The sequence below is a fragment of the Camelina sativa genome, chromosome 15 (genome assembly GCF_000633955.1).
Source record: "Camelina sativa cultivar DH55 chromosome 15, Cs, whole genome shotgun sequence".
Lineage (NCBI taxonomy): Eukaryota > Viridiplantae > Streptophyta > Magnoliopsida > Brassicales > Brassicaceae > Camelina > Camelina sativa.
The window spans coordinates 25067189-25085366 of NC_025699.1; the positions used below are offsets into that span (position 1 = coordinate 25067189).

Genomic DNA, 18178 nt, shown 5'->3' on the forward strand with positions numbered 1-18178 from the left:
TTCTAATTCTGGAAACTTTCCTTTTGTGGAAACTTTCTATTTATGGAAACTTCCAAAAATAGAAACCCGAGCTATTTCTCTTTTTCCCATGACGACAACAGTCAAACATAAAGAAAAATACTCATCTTATTAATCTCAAAATGTCATAATCGTTACAACCTCAACGAAAATACAACAGAAACAATAAGATACAACGATCCAATCCATCAACCCGCATTCCGAGCACCACCTCATCATAGTACTGAGTCGCACAACCAACCACCCCTAAGCGACCAAGTATCAAGAGAGATGGGCTGGAATACTCCGTACCCGTCTCCAGCCACGGACTACAACTCAGACCTGGCTAGACAAGCTTAAGTCGCGGCCTGCTTCTCAAACCACTTCTTAAACCTTGCCTTCATCCTCGCTTCAGGCTCCCAAGTCTGCTCCTCTACTCCATCACAGTCCTACAGGACTCTCATCAAAGGAATCTTCTTCTTCCGAAGTTCCTTGACTCTCCTCCCGAGTACCCTCAACGGTCTCGCCTCCAACGTCATGTTGGGCTGAAGATCCTCAGGAATCTTAGGCAACAGCCGGTCACCCTCGTGAAGACACTTCCTCAGCATCGACACATGAAATACCTTGTGGAACGCACGCATAACCTCAGGCAACTCCAGCCGATATGCCACTGGTCCCACCCGCTCAACCACTCTGCACGGACCCATGTACCTCGGACTCAACTTAGTCTCTGACAATGACCTGTTCGGACCCCGCAACATAGCCATCTTGAGGTACACTCTATCGTCAACCTGAAACTCAAGATCCTTTCTCCTCTTATCAGCATAGCTCTTCTGCCGATCCTGAGCCTCCCTCATGTTCAGCCTCAGAACCCGAATCTTCTCTGAGGTCTCCTGAACAAAATCCGCACCATATATGCTCCTCTCCCCCACCTGAGTCCAACATAACGGTGTACGACATGGTCTCCCATACAAAGCCTTATAAGGAGCCATCTTAATACTTGCCTGATAACTGTTGTTGTAAGCAAACTCTACCAGGTTCAGGTGATCTGCCCAATGGCCACCCCAATCCAACACACAAATCCTCCAGCGTCTGGATCGTCCTCTCAGACTGTCCATCTGTCTGGGGATGATAAGCTGTACTCATATGCACCTTAGTGCCCATCTCTGCCTGAAATACCTTCCAGAACACCGAAGTGAACTTAGAATCCCTGTCAAACACAATGCTCGCTGGCACCCCATGCAATCTGACTATCTCTCTCACATACTTCTTAGCCAAGACCGCTGCTCCATCAATCTTCTTAATGGATAGAAAATATGCTGACTTAGTCAACCGGTCCACAATGACCCAAATAACATCAAAAGTTCGTGACACTGGCAATCCTACCACAAAATCCATCGTGATCATATCCCACTTCCACTCTGAAATGGGTAGACTCTTTAGTAATCCGCTTGGAACCTGATGCTCAGCCTTCACCAGCTGACACACGTCGCACCTCGCGACCCAACTAGCTACAACCTTCTTCATCCCGACCTAATGATAGTACCTCTTGAGATCACGGTACATCCTAGTCGCTCCTGGATGAATAGAAAAACATGCTCGCATGAGCCTCCCTCAAGATCTCCTATCTCAAATCCTCATCCTTGGGCACACAAATCCGACCGTGCACCAAGATAGTACCATTAGTTGAGACCTGATACTCTGAATCAACATCCTTAGAGACATTCACCAGCCCCAAATCCTTCTCCTGAGCCAACCACACCCTGCTCAGAAGATCCGCTCCATAAGCCGCCTCCTAACCCAATGGTTCTCGAGGAACCACACACAAGCTCAACGCACTGACCTCTCCTACCAGAGACTTCATCTCATGGTCCTGTAGTAACCTATCAAACCAAGGAAACTCCTGATCTTAGTGACATTCTGTTGTCTAGGCCAATCCCTGATAGCCTGAATCTTCTCCGGATCTACAGAAACTCACTATGCAGAAACAATGTGACCCATAAAGCTCATCTCACGCTGCTAAAAACTGTACTTGCTCCACTTAGCAAACAACTTCTGCTCCCGCAGCTTCTCCATAACTGCCCTCAAATGCACTGCATGCACCTCACACGAACGTCCTGCGCGAACACGAACGTTGAACTCCCCTTCCAAATCATCTCGAATCTGTCTCAAACTCACCCAATTACCTCGGAAATCACTGGGAATCACAAAAGCAACGAACCCAAGCAACAAAACAACACAAACAGCAAAGAAAACACCCAAACAAGAGAGATCTCATGCTTAGATCAACCATGGTCAAGCACTAACCTTATCAACTGATTATAACAACCAATACAACCAGTTGAGACCCTCCTAACGTCTGAATCAGCCCAGAAACGCCCTACAACAAGCCATACAACCAAAAACGACTTATAACAAAACTGGACAGAAACATCAGAAAAGAACAGTCTCAAAGACGAAACCCTAAAATAAAAACCAACCGTTCGCTCCGGTGAAAAGCTACCCCTAGACGTCACGAAGCTTCCCACCAAAATTTCAGCACGATCAGGCACAAAACGAGACCACGATCTCAGTTACAATCTCCGATGGTCCCAACTCGCGTCTGAGAAAACGTGTCTCACGAAACTGCCAATAACTCATCGAGTTTAAATCCAAATCTACTTCTGTAAAAAGGCGAATGACGATGAAAGACTTGGGAATAAACCTACCAAATTTCATTACCTTTGAGAACGATTTGATATGCCGAAACTGTTTCCTCCCAAACCCTAACGATTCTGATCTTTCTCCTTTAATCTCCTTCACACCACAATAGGCTCTCTCCTCTCTCTCTATCTCTGAAAACGGCGACAAGACACCCTAAAACCCTTAATTTGTCGCTTCTCCACTTATAACACGATTTAGGGATTTTCCTTGAACCAAACAGAACCAAACAGCAATTAAAACGAACCGGACCAAACCAGAAAACATGGTGTCGATCGATACACCAAGGGTGTCGATCGACACCCACACCAAAACCTTAAAAATTGGTTCGCGGATGTTACAATAATAAATACAAATAATCATCCATTTAAAGTAATTATATATAACATATATATATATATATTTTCTGAGATATGTTAATTTTCTTTTTCAACAATAGTTATTTCCATCTTTATCATTTCAAATTTGTAAATTTTATTTGAATCGTAAATTTTATCCTTTGCCAGTATGATTTTTACAAAAAAGATATATAACAGTTATTTGAGTTGTCTAATATGTATATTTTCTATTAAATATGTGTAACTGACCGAACTATATTAATTCTGATCTTTAGATTTAATTGGACGTCTGGTGCTTGTTGAAAGCTCTGGATACATTTCGGCTAACAACGTGCACACTGAACTTTTTTTCGAAATAAAAAACAAAGAGTAAGTTTTCCTATTATAAAACTTTCTTACATATTTATCGTCTTAAATTTACCAAATTTTAAAAATTTGAAGATATACACGATTATTTCGTCATTCATTTATGTATAATTTATTAATCTATTATAGAATAAATTAGAACTTTTTCAGAAACCTTTATAAATAAATATTTTCATAAATCCAAGCTTTATTAAAAATTTAAGATTCTATTATACAAAAGTCATAAAATAAATAATTCTATTGTTAATAAATTAAATAACCTTTAATGTTACAATTAAAAAATTAGATTAAATTAAAGAAACAAATATTATAGGAATATTGTAGGGTGAAAAAATTGTCTTCTCTTTGATCTTGGCTTCCACATCATGTCTTTATGATACCAAACAGATGGGTTTGAAATTTCAGCATAAGCGATTTCTTTGCCTTGAGTAGCTTGTATATTGAATATAATCCAATCTGAGAATTTAGTTGTTGTAGTCGTTGAAGGAATCATAACATCATCTTCAGCATCATCCTCAGGACCATCCTCATTGTAGTATTCTTTAGGTTTAACCTGTTCAATATTTTTTTTAATAAAGAAAAGTAATAATTAAAACATAGAATTATTATCAATTCTCATATAACATCATTATTTAAATAATCTACATGAAATTTAAGCTAAAGATAAAAATTAAACAATTTTGTTTCTATATTCCCAATACATGGCTATTAACGATCATAGTTATCCTACAAATATGGCAATCCAAGTGTAATCAACTTATAAAAAGAAATTATATATAATAGAAATAATTTAACATGTTAATCATTTCGATTATATAAAATAATACCTGATATTAATTAGAAACAAATTTATTGATCGATATTATCTATTACATTAACAGAAAAATAAAAGAATAATAAGATCCATATGCAATATATTTCTTTAAAAATATGGAAGATAAATATTTGATTGAAGAAATTTTTTTTTTGAATGTTATTATAATTTTGAGAACATAATAAAAGAATAAAATTTATAACCTCATCAAAAAAGAATAATTATTATAACTTTTTCGAAAGGTGAACCAACAACAACTAAAGCTTTATGATTTATGGACTTGCTTTCCAAGAAACCACTATACGAACAAAAAAATAAAAAGAATGAGCCGATTAATCATAAAAACAGAAAATCGGAATACAAATAAAAAATGTTGAAAAGATGATTAAATAATTAAACGTAAAACCTCAACAAAAAAAAGCAAAATATTATACTTTTTTGTAAGGTGAACCAACAACAACCAAAGCTTTATGATTTATTAATTTTGCTTTCCAAGAAACCACTATACGAACATAAAAATAAAAAGAATCAGTCGATTAATCATAAAAATAGAAATTCGGAATACAAATAATTTTTTTTGTGAACATGATTAAAGAATTAAACGTAAAACCTCAACATAAAAGCACAATATTATACATTTTTTTGTAAGGTGAACCAACAACAACCAAAGCATTATGATTTTTTGCTTTCCAAGAAACCACTATATGAACAGGACAATAAATGGGATCAATCGATAATCATAAAAAATAGCAGATCGGAATACAAATATAAATTTGAGAACATGATGAAGAATTATTGAAATTGATAAAACTATAAATTCGATAGAAGAGGATTTTTTTGAGAACATGATTAAAGAATTAAACGTAAAACCTCAACCAAAATAGCACAATATTATACCTTTTTGTAAGGTAAACCAACAACAACCAAAGCGTTATGATTATTGGATCTTGCTTTCCAAGAAACCACTATCTGAACAGGAAAATAAACATGATCAGTTGATGCATCATAAAAAACATCAAGATCGGAATACAAATATAAATTTGAGAACATGATTAAAGAATTATTGAAACTGATAAAACTATAAATTCAAGAGAAGAGAGTTTTTTTCTTTTTTCTTTGTTGAGTTATGGTGAAAGCGAACGATAGCATTGTATTTATAGTTGTAAATGATCTATCTTTTTAGGGTTTCCAGTAAGGAGGTGTAGTGTCGTCGTTTTTTTTTTCTTCAGAAGCCCATTAATCTATAAACAATCTAAGCCCATTAATTATCTCAAATCTGTAGAATTTATAGTATAAAACAGAACTATAGTTGTAAAAAGGGTGTTTTCCAGGAAATTTAGGGATTAAATTAGCAAATTCTATTTTTGCAAATAACTTTTTATGCGATTAGATTATTTCTAAATCAATTTTTGATTTATTTTTAATGTGAAAAATAGGTAAATTTATGTCCAGGGGCAAAATATTTCAATGTCAAGGGCAATTTCATTAGTGGTAAAATTGTAAAATTTTGCTAAGATTGAACGTGAGACGTTTTCACTTCTCGTTTAATATACTTGATTTTTCAAACAGTTTGAATATAAAACGAAATCTGCCAAAAAAAAAATTTTAAGTTATTTTGCAAAAAGAAAAATAGACAAACTAAGAAAAAAAGCCCATCAGAGAAACTTTTAAGAGAACTAATAAAAACCCAACAAAACCCAAACTTTAGTAGCGTTCCCTTCTAATTCTCTTCTTCTTCGTCTTCGTCTCTTGTCTTTTTTCCAAACTTTTGCTGTGCGCTTTTTTTTTGTCCAAAGAATCATATTCTTTTGCCCTCTCACACGAGTCAAATTACCTTTTTGCCACAACAATCATGGCGGCGACGGCGGTGGTCTGGCAACCCCGAGACGACGGTCTCGCCGAGATCTGCGCTCTTCTCGAACAACAGATTTCTCCTTCCTCCGTCGTCGACAAGTCTCAGATTTGGCAGCAGCTTCAACACTTCTCTCAGTTCCCTGATTTCAACAACTATCTCGTCTTCATCCTCGTCCGCGCTGAGGTTTTTAGAACTTTTCTCTACTCTCTCTTCGCTTCCTCAGCTTTTTTTTATTGTTTGGTCTCATTCGCCGTATTGACTCAATCTACTTGTTGAGGACGACGACTCTTCGGAGTTCGGATCGTTGAATTTTCATTTGCTCTTTGGATTCTCTTTGTCGCTTAGCTTAGCTGTTCCTCCTGCGTTTCCATTGGATTGCTTTTGTTTCTCCAGACTAGATTATGAGTTTCTGTGTCCTGTGCCCTAATTGATTTATCTCCTTTTGATCGTATATGTTGTGAATGAACTTTGTGATTCAATTGACTTGAAGTTTACTTGAATCCAGATAACTCATTTCCTTATCTTGAGAACTCATTTCCTTTCGGTTTTAGTAGTAATTGCAGAGTTTACTAGGCAAGACCAGTCTAGAGTATTTATATTGATTATGTTATATGCATTCTACTTGAATATCTGTTTCTTAGCTGATGAGTAATTGTATGATGGTGGCCAGGGTAAGTCCATAGAGGTCCGCCAAGCTGCTGGCTTGCTTCTGAAAAATAATTTGAGGGGTGCTTATCCATCTATGGTTCAAGAAAACCAAAAATACATCAAGTCAGAGTTGTTGCCTTGTCTGGGAGCAGCGGACAGGAATATACGGACTACAGTTGGAACTATCATCAGTGTTATTGTTAATATCGAAGGAGTTTCTGGATGGTCTGAGCTTTTGCCAGCTCTTGTTACTTGCTTAGACAGTAATGACCTAAATCACATGGATGGTGCGATGGATGCATTGTCAAAGGTATTAGCAGCTACGCATTTCCTTTCCTGTTTCTTGCTCTTTTTGTTGAACCTTTGGTTTATGAACCTTAAGCCCATGTTATCTAAGTTCTGATTGGTGGTTGTAATATATGTGCAATTCTTTCGAAGTTTTTGTGATATCTATGTGTCATATTCTTACCGATCAGATTTGTGAGGATATCCCGCATGTCTTGGATTCAGAAGTGCCTGGCTTAGCAGAGCGCCCTATCAACATTTTCTTGCCTAGGCTATTTCAGGTAAGCATCTCATATTTGTACACAGACTTCGGAACTCGGTTGTAGCACTTGTTAGGTTCTATTTTGATTTTTTGTCGTCCTGTTGGATTGGTTGCGATAAGATTTTGATTACCACTCTTTTATTTGAGCAGTTTTTTCAGTCACCCCATGCTTCACTGAGGAAGCTTGCCCTGGGTTCTGTGAACCAATATATCATAATAATGCCTGCTGTAAGTATTGCCGAAGGCTACTTGTAAAATTTCGTTTTTGTTTGATATGGTATAAAGGACTGTGGTTAGTAACAATCTACTTTTTGCAGGCTTTGTTCCATTCCATGGATAAGTACCTTCAGGGTTTGTTTGTCCTCGCCAATGATCCTGTAGCAGAAGTCAGAAAATTGGTACTCGTCTTATTTAAGCTTCTGTCAATTGTTTCTTATTTTTGTCAGTACTAGAGAGAGTTATTTTGGCTTCTTTAGATGACATATGTTATAATCAGATTCTCATCTCATTTCTTATGTTCTTATGCCTCCGTAATAATGTCTTTTCTTCCTTTGCTTAAAAGGTCTGCGCAGCATTTGTGCACCTCACGGAAGTCCTCCCCTCATCTATAGAGGTATTTTTCATTGTGGTTTTAATATTCACCTTAATTCAAATCTAATTCCAAATGCCCCTTTTTTTTGAGGTACTTTATATGTAGTCTGAGCATTTCTTCTACCATGCATCTCAGATATGTCTTCTTCCCTTATTTTCTTTTTCAGCCGCATCTCAGGAATCTCATGGAGTACATGTTACAAGTTAACAAAGACCCTGATGAAGAAGTTTCTCTCGAAGCATGTGAATTTTGGTAAAGTTTTGTTCTCTTTGTTTGCTCTATTGATGACGGTTCTATTACCTTGTTTTCTCTTATTTTCCATCATTGTCGTCATTTAATAACATAAAGCAATATTGTTGTTTGGCAGGTCTGCATACTGTGACGCTCAGCTGCCGCCAGAGAACTTAAAAGAGTTTCTGCCACGCTTAATTCCAGTATAGTGATATTTCTCCTTTTCTTCATTATATTTTGGGCACTTAATCATTTACCCTGAGGGTGTAGTTTTTAACGTTACATAAAATATATCTGTTTTAGGTGTTGCTTGAAAACATGGCTTATGCAGATGACGACGAGTCACTTTTGGATGCAGAGGTTTTTTTTTTTTTTCTGTTGATATTTTATGTTTTGTCACCTTTCTCAATATAATTGTCATTTATTTATATGAAAACTGCTTACTTTTTGCAGGAAGATGAGTCTCAACCAGACAGAGATCAGGTGCAAATTGTTTGTTCTTGTCTTTGTTTTTTCTTATAGATTTATCCTTCTCTAATTTTCATTCATTTTGGTTCCCCTACAGGATTTGAAACCTCGTTTTCATACATCAAGACTTCATGGATCAGAGGATTTTGATGATGATGATGTATGTATTTACTTTTTGTGTCATTTGATATCTGTACAGAAATGCATGTCTTATATGATAACAATTAATTAATACTATAAAAGTAACAATTAATTAATACTTTTTAATGAGTTTCTCTGGGTACAGGATGATGACTCGTTTAATGTGTGGAATTTAAGAAAGTGCAGTGCAGCAGCTATTGACGTTCTCTCCAATGTATTTGGAGATGAAATCCTTCCAGCACTCATGCCCCTAATTCAGGTAAATGTTATTCCTCTTGGTCTATTTGAAATGAACACAATTAGCTAAACCATGTTCTTCCAAGCTGCAGACAAAATTGTCAGCTTCTGGTGATGAGGCCTGGAAAGATAGGGAAGCTGCTGTTTTGGCTCTCGGGGCTATCGCTGAAGGCTGCATGACTGGTCTTTACCCTCACTTGGCTGAGGCAAGTTCGTTTTTGATCCACATCATCTCATATATATGATATACATCAACATGCTAACGCCTTATTTCTGCAGATTGTAGCATTTCTTCTTCCTCTTTTAGATGATAAATTCCCGCTCATACGAAGCATATCTTGCTGGACGCTTTCTCGATTTGGCAAGTATATTATCCAGGTATGACTTGAACAGGATATAATACGCTTTAACTGCTTCAAACGGTCTTTAGATAATTCACTGTTTTTATTTTCTAGGAAAGTGGCAATCCGAAGGGTTATGAACAGTTTGAGAAAGTTCTTATGGGTCTTCTCCGCAGACTCTTGGATACGAACAAGCGGGTCCAGGAGGCTGCCTGTTCGGCTTTTGCAACTCTTGAAGAGGTACCTATTGGTTTTGCAGTGTGGTTTTTGGTATCATTTGTTGATGTTGGTTGACCATGTGAATATTCTATGAACGTGTAGGATGCTGCTGAAGAGTTAGTGCCACACCTGGGGGTGATATTGCAGCATCTGATGTGCGCTTTTGGAAAGTATCAGGTCATTAAGTTCTCTTAAAATTAACTGCTTTGCCTGACTATATCTCTGGGGCGGCTATTATCTACTTCAAACCACTGTTCTATATGTCAACCTAACATACAATTTTCATATACCCAGAGGCGGAACTTAAGAATTGTTTATGATGCTATTGGAACACTGGCAGATTCAGTTAGAGGAGAGCTGAACAAGGTATAATGATTGAATTTGTACAAGTTTAATCTGATCTTGTAAATTTAGCTCATTGGCTAATATCTATCAAGTTCTATTTACTGGTGGTTGTATGTATTTTTGGCCTAATTATTTTTCCCTTATGCAGCCTGCTTATCTTGAGATTCTGATGCCCCCACTGGTTGCAAAGTGGCAACAACTTTCAAACTCAGATAAAGATCTATTTCCATTGCTAGAATGCTTCACTTCCATTTCTCAGGTATGGGCTACTTGTCAAGGTCTTAAGAAATCTGTAAGGTCTTGAATCTGTTTCACGAATGAAACTACTCTGAATGATCCTACTCAGTGAAGTTATAGTTTTGGTAGTTTGAATGATCACTGAAAAAGAATCCTGGAGGCTTGGTTGGTCAGCTAGAAACCCAAAAATTCCTCAAAATGCTACTAATAGTAGGAGACGAAGTTATGAATGTCTGACAAGTTCATTTGTTATCCAAAAAAAAAAAGTCTGACGAGTTCATCTTGACCAAAAATTAGACTGTTTGCAGCATGAATTCTCTATGTTTAACAAATTGTATTTCCATGTTTCAGGCTTTAGGTGTAGGATTCGCTCCATTTGCTCAGCCTGTTTTCCATAGATGCATGGATATCATCCAACTGCAGCAGCTGGCTAAGGTTCCATTCAGACTTCTGCAGTTTCATTTCATTTGGGAATTAGAGTGACTTTTGCCAGTTTAACTAAGTCACTTGCTTGGACGTACGTAACTATTGCATACTTTGGTTTTCCGTTTGATCAAAGCTTGCTTCTGGTTTTTGTAGGTTGATCCTGCTTCTGCTGGGGCTCAGTACGACAGAGAATTCATTGTTTGTTCTCTTGATTTGCTTTCTGGACTTACTGAAGGGCTTGGCAGTGGGATAGAGTCTCTGGTACTTCATTCTCTTGATGTCTTGCTCATACAAAATATTACTCATAATTTCTCACCCAGTAGATAACTTTTGTAACTTCGCTGATCATTGTTATGGATTTCCACATCCGGATATATTCTTACGTCATTGCTCTTATGCAGGTTTCACAAACTAACCTAAGGGATCTACTTCTCAAGTGTTGCATGGATGAAGCTCCTGATGTCAGACAAAGTGCTTTTGCCTTAATGGGTGATCTCGCAAGAGTAAGCTACATGTCCTTTTATGCTTTGAATATATTCCTTAAACAACAAGAACTAGCATGGGAAGTGACAACTTGTAGTTATGTGAGATTATATGTTATAATTTGATATGAGCTTGTGTTTTAGATTTGGCTCTAGTAACCGGTGGTGAGTAATCTAGCCTTAGAACTAAAGAATTAAATAGCTTAAGCTTTCTCTTAACCAGAGTCTCTCTTAGAGAATTAGGGTAATTGTTGGAAGTTGAATTCTTATAAATCAAAAGAGGCCTTATAGAGGAATCTTACAAGCTCTTAAAAAAAGGAGAAACACCAAACCCTCATTCTACTATGAAATGGAAAAAACTTAATTGCCTTAATGCTAAAGAAAAGTTCCAAAACCCAAAACACTAAACCGGCTAAGTTGCTGCCGACTTCCTGCGGTTGTAAGTGATGCCAAATCTGGTATCCTTTTGCTAGAGTGAAATAATGCTTTTTGGCTACTACTGACAGGTATTCCCGGTCTATCTACAACCCCGCCTGCTTGAGTTCCTTGAAATTGCAAGCCAGCAACTGGTTGGTATCCAAGTTTTTATTGTTACTATACCTATATTCTTCGTCTATGGCACTGATCACATCTCCGCTTTGTACAGAGTGCAAACCTCATTCGAGAAAACCTTTCTGTTGCAAATAATGCTTGTTGGGCCATTGGAGAATTAGCGGTCAAGGTAATCCCAAAAATACTATTTCATCTATTAAAGCTAGAAGTTTGTGGTTAAGAGCAGAGTTGTGAGTGATGGGAACTTATTTTTCCAGGTTCGTCAAGAAGTCTCACCAATTGTTGCCAACGTTGTCTCTTCCCTAAGCGTGATTCTTCAACATGGAGAGGTGACTTTGGCAGCCTATTCATTGTTTTCATGACCACATCTAAGTCTATCAACTGCGGTATTTGATGAATATGCCTAATTTTGTGAAGCAGAATGTTAATAAGGCACTAGTTGAGAACAGTGCAATTACCCTTGGGAGACTAGCATGGATTCGTCCTGACCTTGTAGCACCACACATGGAGCAATTTATGAAGCCATGGTGCCTGGCATTGTCAATGTTAGTGAACCTCTGTGTTGAATTTGGAGTCTTTACGTTTCCAACCTCTGCTCCACAGAAAAAATCTTATCATGCTTTCTTTTCAGGGTGCGTGATGACATTGAGAAAGAAGATGCATTTAGAGGATTATGCTCAGTGGTATGTCTCTATTCCTTGGTTTGTGGTCAAAACATGGAAATCAAGTTTGGTATGTAAAAATGTTCTCTGCAAATTCAGGTTAAAGTGAATCCATCAGGAGGTGTCAGCTCACTAGTTTTCATATGCCAAGCCATCGCAAGTTGGCATGTAAGTAAACAGGAAACAAACTGTGGCTCTTGTAGCTAAATTTAATATCGTTACGGAGCTTTGGATCAATTGATTGATACACACATATGACTATTTATTTTTTGTCACAGGAAATAAGAAGCGAGGACGTACAGAACGAAGTCACCCAAGTACTGAACGGCTATAAACACGTAAGTTATGCTGAATGCAATTCAGTGTTTAGCCATCCTAAGCGCTTACTCGCGTATTGTATGAGTAATCTGATGTCAACTTATATAATTCATCTTTTGGGTTCAGATGCTGGGAAACTCATGGGCGGAATGTTTATCTGCTTTGGAAACTCCTGTAAAGGAAAGGCTTGCGAGATATCAAGTGTAGTCTCAAAATAGAGAGATCTGCTCTAGCTGCTTATTCATTGCAAACAACAAATAGATTCAAGAGAGTTTGAGCACAAAACGCTTGAGACACCATTTATTTGTGCAAGATTAAATGAAGGGCCAAAAGGTCAGTAGAGAAGGCATACAGTACAGAGTTTGTGTGTGTGGGGGGCTCTTCAGATTTACATGGTTGAAATTTTTTACTTCCTGTCTTTATTATTTTTTCTATTTCTACATCGATTCTTGGTCCCTTTTTTTTTTCTTTTGCGGGCAACGTTGTATGGTGGTTTGAGCAGTTTTGGTAAGATTTCAAAAAACCTAAAAAGAGCTAAGCAAAGTTTAGTTTCATTGTGCTTCAGCTTGTTTGAACTATTGGGACCTGTGGATACCAAATAAGAAAAATGTGACTGGGATTTTATGTATGATCTGCCATCGTTCTTCAATTGCATTTTGCGTTTTACACTTTTATTTCAATAATGGTATCTCAATAGTCAATAGTTTACGTATGATTCTTAGCATCTTCACCCGAAACATTTTACGAGTTGAAACACCAAAAATCAAACTCGAACTTACATTGCTTCAAAAACAAGTGGAGCCACGAGTAACACGAGTCCCTCAAACCATTGTATTGGACTTGAACTCATTATATTACCTCACCATCAATTGGAGTCACAACGATCAAACCAAAGAGTAGAATCAGGAAATGTTTTAATCGGAAACAGTAACAGTAGGCTAATCCTAAAACCCACAACAGAATTAAACACCTCCTCAGTCCCAAAACAAATTGCAATCCAAACGGTATATATTACTCCCTCCGGGTTTTTTACTTGTCGTTAATGTTTTTACATAAATTAAGAAAACTATAAAATTTCTGTTTTGCATTTTATTAATATATTTTATAATTTTTTTCATTGTTTAAAAACCTTAAAACAGTAAAGATAAAAATGAAATATTCACTAAACATCTGCATTAAAAATCTAAAACGACAATTATTATGAAACAAAAATTAAGTCCTAGAACGAAATTCAAATTGAAACGGAGGGAGTATAATACTGACTACTGACAAGACAAGTTGAACTTTTGGTTAAATGATACTTAATGGGTTGTTATCTTGGTTCCAAAAGAGTTTCTTTTGCTTCAGATTCACAGCAGCTAATCAAAACATTAAATTTGGGGTCTTCCTCAAAAGAGCTCTAGGGATTCAACATGATATCCTTCTTCTCTCCCTCGATTTTGATATTTGTTCATTTGTTTTTGTTAAAAGAGAGAACAATTTGTAAGTAAATGCCTTAGCTAAATCGGCTTTAATATCTCTACCTAATGTACCAGCATATTAATCAATGAAAACCGGTTTGGTTTGACAAAAGAAAAAAAATTGGATTCCTTCATTAAGATCTTTTACTCATATGGGTTTTCTAAAAACTAATTTGACTGAATATAAAAAATGCATCATCAAAAGAAATAAAGTTCAGTCAACCCATAAGAAGTTTTGTTTTCTAAGTATATATCTTTACTAAATAAACACTATTTTTTGGAAAATACCCTTTTACCCATTAACAATTATAAACATACCATTTTAATTTATTTTCCGGAAAATATTTATATATAATAAACTGAACCCTAATTGCATTTTTAGATTTCTTTTTCTCTAAATTAGTCACCGCTGCCTCTCTCTCTCTATCTCCGCCGCATTTCTATCTCTCCGCCGCATTTCTATATCTCCCTCCGTCACTTATTTTCGACTTTTTTCTTCGTAGTAACATCGAGTAAGTTTATTTTCCTTTTCTTATTTATTTGTTTCTATCGATTTATAAAATTTCATACAAGTTCGTTTACATAAAAGTGTTTTTACAAATATTGTAAATATTGTATGTTATTTGTTAGATTTATCTTTTCAATTTATAAATGTTAAAAGATTGTTTGATTAACATTAATTGACAATCTTATGTTTATTAGTCATGTTTTGTGTCTTCTCAGTGGCATCTCCGAAACTCATGGAATACAAGTCGCAATGGATAAGAGAGCAAAAAGAAATGATTCTTAATCTATGCCGTCGTCGTCAGCTACAAGTAGAGGAGTTTAAGGAGTTATTGCCTCATCTAATTCCAGTATAATGATACTACTCCTTTTCTTCTAAGTATATTTTTTGGCACTTAATCTTTTTTGTTGTTAGTCTGACACTCTGACACTATAATTTCATTTCGATTTGTATTAGAGGTTTCTCTCGGTCATGGCTTATAAAGATAACGATGTGTCACTTTTGGAAAATAACGAGGTTTCTTTTTCGCCCATATTATATGTTTAATGACGTTGTGTATTAATGAGACTATTAAGTTAAACGATTCAAATATAAAATAAATAATTCTTTAATGACTAATTCTAGGTACATGATGCTGACTCGTCTAACGTACGGAGTCTAAGAAAAGGCGGTGCAAAAACATTTCACATGCTCTCTCATGTATTTGGGAATATTATGGTTCAAACACTCACGCCAATTATTGTGGTAAATATTATTTCTCTCGGTGGTATCTTGAACTGAAAACAATTGGTTTGGTTAGTCCTGTTCTTTTCAAACTGCAGACGAAATTATCAAGATCTGATGATGAGACGTGGAAAGAAAGGGAAGCTATTGTTTTTGCTCTTGGAATCATTGCTGAAGGCTGCGTTCCTTATTTTTACCCTCACTTGCCTGAGGCAAGTTCGTTTATGATTTTAACTCTCATCACATATATCCGAGTTTTCTCCTTTAATTAAAGTTCATTGATATGCTAGTGCCTTGTTGATCTGCAGCTTGTAGCCATCCTCCTTCCTCTTTTGGATGATAAATTCCCTCTCATTCGACGCATATCATGTTGGACACTTTCTCGATATGGCATATATCTTCCTAAGGTATGATTTGAACAATATCTTCATGCTTAAGTACTGTTTCAAACAATCTTTAGATGATTTGCTACTTTTTTTTTTCTTTTCTTGTAGGGAAGTGATCATAAGAGTTATGAACAGTTTAAGAAAGTTCTTGCCGGTCTTCTTCGCAAACTCTTGGATAATAACAAGCGGGTCGAGAAGGCCGCCTGTTCAGCTTTTACAACTCTTGTAAAGGTAACTCNTTTTTTTTTTTTTTTTTTTTTTTAATAAACAAAGTTGAGCTTGCATTGAACCTCCATTAGTCCATAACTACAATTACTTGGTTATCAAACATTCTCCCGTATGAAGTGAGACACCAACTCCACATGTTTCCTCCTTGCATGAAATACTAAATGGTAGAGGGGGAAAGTATTTATAATTCTAACATACTTTGACCATACCCACCAAAAAAAAAAGAAACTTTGACCATTAAAAAAAAAAAAAAAAAAACTTTGACCGTTGGGCCGGACATTAAAATTCCATTGTGATTTAAAAGCATGTATAATCTTGATGATGTGATTGTGGTTGAGAACTTGAGAAAATTGTTTTTTTTTTATGAACCTGTAGGATGCAGGTGTAGACTTGGTGAAATACCTGGAGGTAATGCTAGAACATATTATATGCGCTTTTGGAACGTCTAAGGTAAATAAATCCTCTTGAACTTCACTGCTTTGCCCGACTAAATCTTTGTGGTAGCTATATATTATCAGTTTCCAAACAACTGTTTCTTTATGGTTACCTCACATATACTACAGAGGGAGAACATCGGAATTGTTTATGCTGCAATTAAAACACTGCCAATGGTTGTTCGAGAAGAGCTGATAACTAAGGTAACATGGCGTGGAAGGGATTTTAGTTTTTCTATGCACATTTTATTAATAAATCTTTAACTTCGAAAACAATATTAATCGAGATATCTGAATTTATTGAATTAGGAGTTCATAGTTATTAGAATTTGTTTTAAGTAGTGTATGAAAAAGATGCAAAAACAACTCTTTCATAATTTTGTCTTTCTCATGTATTTTCTACCTACTATGCAGCCTGGTTATCTTGAGATTATGATTTCCTCACTGGTTGCAAAATGGGAACAACTTTCAAAGTCAGATAAAGATCTCTATCCAATGTCAGAATGCTTTATATCAATTTCTCAGGTAATGGACGAGTTCGTGATCTTGTCGGGAAATTATAATAATTTGCAACAGGGAGTACTCTTTATTTCTAACATATTGTGTTTCTATTTCAAGGCTTTATTAGGTACCAGATTCATTCCATTTGCTCAGGCAGTTTTCAAGAGATGCTTACGAATCATGGAAAAGCAAAGACTAGCCAAGGTGTTATTATTATTATTAATTATTATGATTGATAAAGTATCTGGCTGATGTTCCATTTAGAATTATGAGATTCAATCTCATTTGAGAATCAATTTTTTTTTTTTTTTGTTTTGTTTTCCAAACTATACCGCACAGTTTTGTTTTATCGCTTGATCAAAACTTGTTTCTCTTGTTTGTAGGTTGGTCTTACTGCTGCTGGGGTTCAGTATGACAAGGAGATTATCGTTTGGTCTCTTGATTTTCTTTGTGACCTTGCTGAAGGGCTTGGGAGTGGAATAGGGTCACTGGTACTCCATTTTGTTGATGTCGTGCTCACATTGTTTAACTTGTACTCATAAAACCACACTTGGTGGATAACTCAATATTTATGGTCAATGTTGGTTAAATTTTATAACCAGATATAAATTTTCTTTCACTGCTCTTATACAGGTTGAACAAAGTAATTTAAGAGTTATGCTTCTCGGCTATTGCTTGGATAATGCTTCTGATGTCAGAGAAAGAGCTTTTACCCTTATGGGAGTTCTTGCAAGAGTAAGAAGCAAAATACAAAGTCGTTTATATATATTTTCATTTAACATAACTAATTAAAAGGAAGTTATGTGAGATTATATTTTATAATTTTGACTCTCTTTTGCTATATATATTAGTGTGTGTCATAATGCTTTTTGCGGTCACTGATAGGTATACCCGGTCTATATACAACCCAACCTACGTGAGTTCCTCGAAATCGCAAGCAAGCAACTGGTTGGTACTTGGTATCCAATTTACTGTTACTATACCTATTATTTTCTTCTATTGTATTGAAATGTATCTATGTTCTGAATAGAGAGCAAACGTTATAAGAGAAAATGTTAATGTCGCGACTAATGCTTGTTGGGCCATTGGAGAATTAGCTGTCAAGGTAATACCAAATACTATTTATGCTAATTATGCTTGAAGTTTCTGGTTAGAAACAATCTTGTGAACTATAGGAACTCAATCTTTCAGGTTTGTCACGAAGTCTCACCATTCGTGACCAATGTTGTCTCTTCCCTAAGCTTGATTCTTCAACATGGAGAGGTGATTATAGCTACCAACTTATATACTTAAGATTCTCTTGGCCATGTCTATGTTTATAAGCTGCAGTATCTGACGAGTATGGCTAATTGTAAGGTGTGGGACAATAAGGCACTAATCGAGAACAGTGCAATTACCCTTGGGAGACTAGCATGGGTTTGTCCA

The 18178-nt window shown here is 36.1% G+C and overlaps 2 protein-coding genes across 2 annotated transcripts in view; both read left to right on the forward strand.

Annotated features, from left to right (window-relative positions):
- Positions 5934-13147, forward strand: LOC104747489 (transportin-1). The gene is made up of 29 exons (XM_010469127.2): positions 5934-6253; positions 6741-7028; positions 7195-7284; positions 7416-7493; positions 7583-7663; positions 7828-7878; positions 8024-8109; positions 8225-8291; positions 8392-8448; positions 8542-8571; positions 8654-8716; positions 8843-8956; positions 9027-9140; positions 9214-9312; positions 9390-9515; positions 9597-9671; positions 9789-9860; positions 9988-10098; positions 10428-10511; positions 10656-10763; positions 10904-11005; positions 11491-11553; positions 11631-11705; positions 11794-11865; positions 11957-12081; positions 12168-12219; positions 12298-12366; positions 12477-12536; positions 12643-13147. The coding sequence occupies exons 1-29, from the start codon at positions 6068-6070 to the stop codon at positions 12721-12723; spliced, it is 2679 nt and encodes an 892-aa protein (XP_010467429.1). The 5' UTR covers positions 5934-6067; the 3' UTR covers positions 12724-13147.
- LOC104748773 (transportin-1-like) overlaps positions 14756-18178 on the forward strand; it is an 8043-nt gene continuing 4620 nt past the window's right edge. Inside the window, exons 1-9 of the mRNA XM_010470368.1 lie at positions 14756-14830; positions 14938-14997; positions 15106-15225; positions 15303-15416; positions 15513-15611; positions 15714-15821; positions 16194-16268; positions 16382-16456; positions 16667-16777. Coding sequence (XP_010468670.1) covers positions 14756-14830; positions 14938-14997; positions 15106-15225; positions 15303-15416; positions 15513-15611; positions 15714-15821; positions 16194-16268; positions 16382-16456; positions 16667-16777 — 837 coding nt within the window. The remainder of the gene's footprint in view (positions 14831-14937; positions 14998-15105; positions 15226-15302; positions 15417-15512; positions 15612-15713; positions 15822-16193; positions 16269-16381; positions 16457-16666; positions 16778-18178) is intronic.